Source organism: Protobothrops mucrosquamatus, unplaced genomic scaffold, assembly GCF_001527695.2.
Source record: "Protobothrops mucrosquamatus isolate PMUCROS unplaced genomic scaffold, P.Mucros_1.0 scaffold_197, whole genome shotgun sequence".
In the NCBI taxonomy this organism is placed as follows: Eukaryota; Metazoa; Chordata; class Lepidosauria; order Squamata; family Viperidae; genus Protobothrops; species Protobothrops mucrosquamatus.
The window spans coordinates 491687-500755 of NW_015386273.1; the positions used below are offsets into that span (position 1 = coordinate 491687).

General features: G+C 40.3%; 1 protein-coding gene across 1 annotated transcript in view; it reads left to right on the forward strand.

Annotated features, from left to right (window-relative positions):
* CNKSR1 (connector enhancer of kinase suppressor of Ras 1) overlaps positions 1-5251 on the forward strand; it is a 28112-nt gene extending 22861 nt beyond the window's left edge. The window contains exons 19-21 of the mRNA XM_029285928.1: positions 551-728; positions 2432-2613; positions 4471-5251. Coding sequence (XP_029141761.1) covers positions 551-728; positions 2432-2613; positions 4471-4680 — 570 coding nt within the window. The 3' untranslated portion in view covers positions 4681-5251. The remainder of the gene's footprint in view (positions 1-550; positions 729-2431; positions 2614-4470) is intronic.
* Positions 5252-9069: the final 3818 nt, after the last annotated feature.

The window sequence follows — 9069 nt, forward strand, 5'->3', positions numbered from 1 at the left end:
AATAGTGGGTTGTTCTTACTTTAAAATATTTTTATGCCTTTTATAAAGTCATTTGGACTTTATTATTTTGGAGGAATGAGAGGCAACTGCAAAAGGCATTTTGTGATTTCCAAAAAGGCCCTGATTCCAGCATGCAAACCTAAAGTGGGAATCCATGCATTTGGCTGTGTTTGGAAAGGATTGCAATAGCAATAGCACTTAGACTTATATACCGCTTCACAGTGCTTTACAACCCTTTCTAAGCAGTTTACAGAGTCAGCAATTTGCCCCTAACAATCTGGATCCTCATTTTACCGACTTTGGAAGGATGGAAGGCTGAATCAACCTTGAGCCACTCAGAAATGAACTCCTGGAGTGAGCAGTGAGTTAGCCTGAAGTACTGCATTCTAACCACTGTGCCACTACGGCTCCTTGCAACCACCAAATGGCAATGCAACCATTGAAGAGATCACTGCAGAAGAATGTTGGATGTGATGAGGTTGAGCTCAAGGGGGTCATATTCCCTTATATTTCTTCTGCATCCATTATTTTCTTTCTTCATTTCTTGCAGACAAAGCAGAAGGAATTGGAGAAAGCTCAATTGCCATCAGGGGCTACAGGGCGTAGCCAAAACCTTCCAGGCAGCCCACTTTTCCAGGCCAGCGTAGATGAGAAAACAGCATCTCCCTCTTCTCCAGGTGAGCTCACCTTTGGTACCGTCCCAAGCTTCACTGGAAAGAACGTGGCAGGTGAGATGTTGGAAAAATCAACTGTAATTGTGCAGACGGATGAAATAGTGCAAATGTCTCTATAGGTTTTCTTAAGTGTTCCCTTAGCAAAGGCAAATAAGAGAAAGGCAAGCAAGAACAGTTGAACAGTTGAATATCCAAACTGATGGACTGAAACAGGGGAAATTTGATATGAAACTTTAGGCCAGTTTTCTCCAACTGGCATCACTCAAATATTTCAAACTACAATATTCATCTTCCCCTGCCAAACTGACAAGGAGTATGGGCATGTGTGTGCATATATCAGTAACTCAATGAAGATTTGACAACCTTTTTTTTTTCATTGTGTTCCATTGGTGGTGCTATTATTTAGGACCATGGTGGCGAACCTATGGCATACGTGCCACAGGTGGCATGCAGAGCCCTCTCTGTGGGCATGCGTGCCGTCGCCCCAGTCCTAGGCCTTCAGATGGGTTTTATAAAACCTTTTCGCTTTAGGCCTCCACCACTGTGTGCAAAAAAAAAAAAGATTCAATCAATCAATCAATTTCAACTTCTTGCGGGAAAAAACAAGATCTCGTAAAGTTGGACTTGATTGATTGAACTTTTTGGTCTCACCCAGTCTGCCGTTACCACAGCAGCCACGCCCACCCAATGGGCCACGCCCACCCAATGGCCACGCCCACCCAGCACCCGACGATACATAAGTGGGTTTTGGGTTGCAGTTTGGGCACTCGGTCTCTAAAAGGTTTGCCATCGCTGATTTAGGACATCCTCATGCCAGTAAATATGAATACATGGTGCCATTCTGTTCTTGAAAATCCCCCTTTCTCCCTCTTTCCATCGCCCTTTTTCTCTCTCTTTCTCTTTCTCTCTTTCCCCCAAGTAGCAGGCTGGCTTCACAGCTCTTGCCAAGATCTGAATTGCTAGTCTGCACAGAAATAGAGGATGTTTTTAGTTGATGGAATTAGCAGAGATGGCCAAACTGACCGCTCTGGTTAAACAAAAGAACACAATTAATTTTCTTTCTGCTTGGAAACCGCTTCTGGACTTTGTGCTTGAGGTGAAAAAAAAAATGAAACTTTGATTTCGGGTTTTGCCAATTAGATAGGTTTGTTGTTATAGAAACGGCTAGTCTATGTTATTATATAAAAGTAAAAAGTTGAGGTTTGTTATTATCTTATTCTATTGCACCAAAAGGAGTTAGAAGTCAATGCCTTTTCTTTCTCCCCCCCCCCCTTTGCTCTACACTTTCCTCTTCCCCTTTTCCCTCCTTTGTTTTCCCATTATTTTCTTTTGTATTTTGTACTATATATTATAGTTCAGGGGTAGGCAACCTCGGCTCTTTTATGACTCATGGACTTCAACTCCCAGAATTCCTGAGTCAGCTATGCTGACTCAGGAATTCTGGGAGTTGAAGTCCATGAGTCATAAAAGAGCCGAGGTTGCCTACCCCTGTTATAGTTGGATAAACTAATAAAAAAATGGAATTACAAAGAAATAGAGGATGTTTTTGAGCCTCCGTATTACGGATTTCCTTCTGCAATGTTAGTCGGTGCTCCTTAGCCACTTGAAATGAAACCTCTCAGGATTCTATTATTAGGTGGTTAAAAACTCCATGCTGTTATGTGCAATTGCAAGAATGTGTTCATTTCTTTGGATTATTATTCAGTTGTCTCCTGAAAGCTATTTTAACTCACGGTGGTATCTTGTATCTTATGAAGATCCAGCAGAAGAAGAACTTGAGTCAATGATCAAGTGTCTGAAACAAGGAGGAGTATCACTTATTGGGAAACAGCAGGTGTTCACCCGTGAATATTACCGGAAATCCTTTGTCAAGCGTAACAAGAACCCAGAGATCAATGAGAAAGTACATCTGGTTCGGACGCTTCAAAGCACACTCAAGGCAGGTGGAACGTAACTTTGTGCTGGGAAACAGCTTCGTTTGGGGTGTGTGTGAATGCCTCTAGGTCAGGGGTGTCAAACTCGCAACATCACGTGACGTGTCACGATGTATCGCGACTTTTTTTCCATTGCCGGCAATGGATGGACGCGGTTTCGGCATGACACATCCAGCCTGCAGGCCGGCAGTTTGACACCCCTGCTCTAGATGGGGTGGGGGGTAAGTAGGGTTTCTTTAAGGTTTTATTTTTTGGCTTACTGAAAGGAAGTTATGGAAGATGGAGGTAAAGAAGTCAAATTACAAGAGTAATGTACTTTACTAAATAGGCACAAAAGATGAAATTCCTTTTTTTAGTTTTAATGGCTACTTTTCTTGAATCCTAGCCTATCATACTTTACCTTTTTTGCAAACACAATGGCATAAATGATTCCATCTCTTGCTTTCTTGAGCCTCACAATAATCCTTTTGAGAAGCAAGGAAGACAGAACATAATTAGCTCACTATCATGATTACATAGAGATTTAACTCAGGATCTCCCCAAGACCCATACAACACACTACCTGTGAAGTGTTGGGCTAGCCCAGGGATAGGCAACCTTGGCTCTTTTATGACTCATGGACTTCAACTCCCAGAATTCCTGAGCCAGCCATGCTGAGGGGAAAGGGAGAGGTTTCCAAGCTGAGCCATGCTGGCTCAGGAATTCTGGGAGTTGAAGTCCACCAGTCATAAAAGAGCCAAGGTTGCCTACCCCTGGGCTAGGTCCTGAAAAGATTTCACAGAGTAACTCTTTTTTTTTTAAACCTTAGTGGGGCTTAACAACAAGTGGAAAGTAAAATATAGAGTCATCAAAGTTCTCAATCAATAAAAGTAGCTTCCATACTGCTGATATATCACTGTCAAGTTGTTTCTGGATCCAATGCAAGGTTTTGATGTGCTCCTTTTACAAACCAGATCAATCTGGGACCAGAGTATTTTAATTATCAAGGGAGATTTTTATGTCATGTCTGGTGTCCATCTGAGCTCTTGTCTAGTATCCAGGCCAGGTGTCCGGCCCAGGTGAGGCAGGTCTTTATAAAAACTTCCTCAACTGTGTGGGCTTAGACATACCTGATTCCCATAATAATGTCTTTTTACTCTAGGGAAAGACAGTCCCCTTTTATGTATTTCTAAGGCTTAATAATGTAAGAGAACGATCCACTCTGGAACAGTGGATTTTATGTTTCCTGGCTATTCTCCAAAGCGCCTGAAGGCAGGAGAAGAAGCAACAGGTGGAAACTAACCAAGGAGAGAAGCAACCTAGAACTAAGGAGAAACTTCCTGACAGTTAGAACAATTAACCAGTGGAACAACCTGCCTCCAGAAGCAGTGAATGCACCAACACTGGAAGTTTTTAAGAAGAAACTGGGCAGCCATTTGTCCGAAATGGTATAGGGTTTCCTGCCTGAGCAGGAGGTTGGACTAGATGACCTCCGAGGTCCCTTCCAACTTTATCATTATTATTATTATTATTTATTTTTCCTTTTAAAACTTCAGAAAATTTCAGTAGTTTAAATCCTTTCGGAATCTGGCCAGATGCCTTTGGCTCTCTGATGCATTAGAAATACAGTGAATAAAATCGATATTTACCTCAAGGGACAACGGTTTGTAACTGGAAGGTTATTAATATATCGGTGTTTTGCTGCTCAAGGGACCAAAATATTTTGTGACAACTTTGTAATGGTGGTGGGCCCTTGTCTCTCTCTAAAGGGATCTAGCAAATCCATTTAAAAGCCGCTCCAAATGCTTGTGCTATTCTGGCCTCCGTTGTCCTTGTGAAAGCAAGTCATGCACCAGCCTTAGAACATTCCTTTCCTTCCCCAGGCCAAAACTGCTGAGCTCCAATTACTTGACATTCTACTCGAGGACACCGAACTGAACTCTGAGAAATTCAGGAGCTGGAAAGAACAACATCAGGAGTTATACCAGGAAATACAGATGTGGTGGGCTAAAAAATTGAACCAAGACAATGGCGCAATAGATTCAAGTTTTGACCTCAGTTTGGAGGCAGCTTCAGATCCATTGCATCTGTGAGAACTCTGCCCTCTGAGCTAAAATATACTTTCCCCAGCTCCACATACACAGCATCAGACAGAGGTGCGGTTTTGTCATTTCAGAATTTTGGATAGGAATGTTTTACGACAAGCGTCCTCCTCAGAAGGCATTGAGATTACAGTTGGGTTGGTCCATAAGTTTTATCCAGACAGCAACAATGGCTCCAAATGATTCTCTCATTTTAGAGAGATGGATTACAAAAATGGTGGCAACTGAGAAAGATTGTGGGCTTTTTATGTAGCAACGGAGAGTTCCTGACTGCAAAATAGAAGACCGATGAGGAAGAAAGTGGCTTTTGGTGACTAAGCATCTGGGAAAGAGCTGGCATTGACTAGCACAGACTTTGTGCCCTTCAGATTTCTTCAAAACAGCCATTTCCTCCAACATCTTTTAAGATGAAACGTTCCTTTGAGTATATTTAGCACCTGAGAGACATCTGACCAAACCACAGTTTGTGGTTTTCAATGATGATAGTTTATATTGAAAAACCAGCTTGCATTAGAAGCTGGATGCTGTAAACATGTAAGAAATGAGTTATATAAATAAATTTTAGAATATGTTTCTAAAGTTAGTTTATGATTTTTTTCCTTATTTTTATTTTCAAATGACCATTTGCCAGCAACCCAGCTGCAATACAACAGAATGAATAGCAATAATAGCACTTAGACTTACATACTGCCCCATAGTGCTTTACAGCACTGCCTAAGTCAGGGGTCTTCAAACTTGGCCCTTTTATGACTTGTGGACTTCAACTCCCAGAATTCCTCAGCCAGGAAAGGGCCAAGTTTGAAGACCCCTGGCCTAAGTGGTTTACAAATGTCAGTATATTACCCCCAACAAACTGGATCCTCGTTTATTGTCCTTGGAAGGTTGGAAGGCTGAGTCAACCTTGAGCCCGATCAGGATTGAACTCCAAGCTGTGGGCATTCTAAGCACTGCGTCTCCAGGGCTCAGTAGGCAAGAAGAAATGTGGTTTGTTAATTCAAAATGGTTAACTTTTAAAAATATTCACATTTTGATTTTTTTTAAAAAATCTTTGTAGTTATTGAAAAATGCTCAGCCCTCCAGAGTCTCTTTTTTAAAATGAATTATAATACAAATTGAATCTGCTTTTAAAAGAAGCTATTTCTTTTTCTCTCTCCATACATTTTTTAAAAGGAAATTTGATCACTTTTTTCTGGATCTGTTCGGGTGTTCTGTGCCTTCAATGTAGAAAAAAAAGAGTTGTTGTTGATTTACCCCCTCCCCCTATATATATCTCATGTGGTGCAAGGTGCATTGCATTTTTGAGTGCATTCAGTACATTGAATGCATTGTACTGTAAAGTTGTTTCTTTTATTTGGTGCATGCCATAAATATGTACCATTCTTCTCTTTGGATTCTGAACCATCACACCCAGCATAGCAGCAAAGTTCCTTTGAAACTCATTTTTGCCATGACCTCTCCAGTTAGCTTTAGTCAAATCATTTGCAGTGAAGCTGAAGCTTAAGCTCTGGAAAGTTCCGTTCATGGTTTGTTTCCATATTGGAATGTCTGCTTTGTTTCTCTTCCAAATGAGATATGGCTGACCTGAGTTTACATACACACCATCAAAAAAAGAGACTGTTGCAAGGCCTCATTTGCTAACATGAATTTGTGCAAATTGGATAAGTGTCTGGTTTGCATCTATTATATCTGTGTTTTTCAAACTTGCCAACTTTAAGATGTGGACTTCCAGAATTCCCCATCTAGCCTGCTGTGTGAAGAGTGAAGTCCACACGTCTTTTTTATTTTTACAACTTTTAATTCCTAACAATAAAAGGAAAGAGAAAGAGAAAAACACCAAGGTAATGATGGAAATATGTACGATGTCAAAAAGAAGAAGAAACAAAAAGTGCTTTAACAAAAAAAGAAATGTAACAAATTAAAAAAACATAGTATGACATGTCATTATATCAGTAAATGGTTACAATTCTATATATGCTTATCTAATACCGGTATATACTTCTAACATATATGATTACCATTTTAACCTAATATATTTTGTATAAATAAGCCCCATATTTCTTTGTACTTGTTCATATACAGTCTACATCTGTAGACAATCTGCTTTTAAGTGGCAAATTGGATCAGGTCTTCTCAATCCACTCAATAAATGAAGCCATACGTTTATCTTTCCAATGGTGGAACATCAGTTTTTTTAGCCAAAGTAAAGGCACTGACAATCCATTTACATTGTCCAGTTGCCAAATTCCATGTACTAGGTATGTAATTCAAGAGTAAAGCAAAAACCTTATCTGAATATTTTAGCTTTGGTCGCACAATCATATTTATATAATCTACTACTTCATCCCAAAACTCAACAAGTATAGGATATTGTAGAAACATGTTTTAAAGAAGGAAGTCCACCCACCTTAAAGTTACTAATGTTGAGATATACTAATTTATGAGATGCTAACTTATTCTTAGATGTATAGAGGGTAATGAACCTCAGTCCTTTAGATCAGGGGTGTTCAAACTTGGCCCTTTTATGACTTGTGGACTTCAGCTCCCAGAATTCCTCATCCAGCATGCCTGGCTGAGGAATTCTGGGAGTTGAAGTCCACAAGTCATAAAAGGGCCAAGTTTGAAGATCCCTGATCTATAATATATGGCAAAGGCAGAGCCTGTAACCTATTGTTGCGGTCTCTGGTGGCCATCAGACATGTGCCAGCCAAGGTCTCTGCTGATCCTCCGGTCCACCCTAAATAAAGACATGTTCCAAGACGAGAGCTGTCCTTGGTCGGGCTCTGAGGATTGGTACTGTTTGCTAGAGCTTTGTATGCTATGTAAGATGTAATCCAGAGATACAAGACTCCAGAAAGCATGAGTAAAAGCCCAGAACTTCTTCTAAGGCAGTAGTTTGGCTGTTGAGACCACCAGCGGACTCCCAAGTAAGAACATAACCCAGGAAGCCAACCAGTACTGAAAGAAGAGTCAAAGTCCTCATCATATGAAACCGCCAAGAAATGGCCATTTCCTCTGGGATAGGTTGGCATTTTTTGACTTGTATGGTGGTCATTTCTATGTAGCTCTCCCACAGGCCATCACTGAAAGAGACATCTTGAGGGAAACCAGGTCTTTGGGAGAATTCACACCACTGTGGGGTTACAGTAGCAGCCAACATCAGGATTCAGCCCATGGGAGCAACCGCTAGTCCGAATACTACAGTGCCTCTTGTCATAGCTGAAAACTCCTGATTTGGGACTAGAGTTAGAATCCAAGGGGTTTTTATAGCAGGGGTCTTCAAACCTGGCCCTTTTATGACTTGTGGACTTCAACTCCCAAAATTCCTCAGCCAGGCCTGCTGGCTGAGGAATTCTGGGAGTTGGTCCACAGTCATAAAAGGGCCAAGTTTCAAGACCCCTGGTTTTATAGTTTCAGAATCTGTGCTCACCTTAATGCATCTGCACACACTTGCCTTTTCAAATTCTAATTCCAAACAATTTGAATCAACTTCCTAAAGCATGAATGTTATGGTTTGACCAAACCAAGCATCTCCTAATAACACATTAACAGTGGAGCTCTTTCTATTTTTGGACCGTGTTTGTGGCCAGTCATAATGAATACCTTTAATCATTAAAAAATCACATGCTGCCAACGGAAATACAAATGTGTTGTGAACGACCCATCAACCTAATGTGATCCTGGATTCAACGGTGCTCAGTTGTTACAGGCATTAGCAAGTAAAAAAAGGCTATTTTTTATTTCTAAACTGCTGCCAAAAAATGCAGGAAGTATGATGACCACCTATGAAATTAACACATCATCAAAATCAATGCTTTTATTGAAATAAGTAGAGCTGTTTTGTTTTTACTAATAGAATTGGAAAACAACACAGCTGTGAACCATGAGATGTCTTATAAGCATTGAAACACAGATGAACATTCTTCTATACCATTTGTTTTTAGTTTTGGAGACAGAGAAATTCAGATAAATGTGCAAGGCAAAATGATACGTTTGCTGCAGTCGAGACCCTGTTATTTTATTTTTATTTTTTTTATTTATTAAATTTATATACCGCCCTATCTCCCTTGCGGGACTGTTGATGATACTGTGACATGAGGGAAAGAATAATAAAAATTAAAACCTAGAGTCTACTCAAACTTACTTTCTGGAACCCTCACTGACACATATTCAATATGTCATGTTAAGTTTGAATAAGTTAAGTATGTTGTGTGAACACAGCCTAGTATGGATGTATTGTATATTTCTGGTAGAAATAATGGGTAGAAATGCTTGATTTGCAGTGGGTCAAGTCTAGTCAACCACATTTTTCCTTTATCTAATTTTAGGGAGCCAATTGGGTGTGGTGGTGGAGGTGCTGACTTAAAAACCAGGGAACTTTGA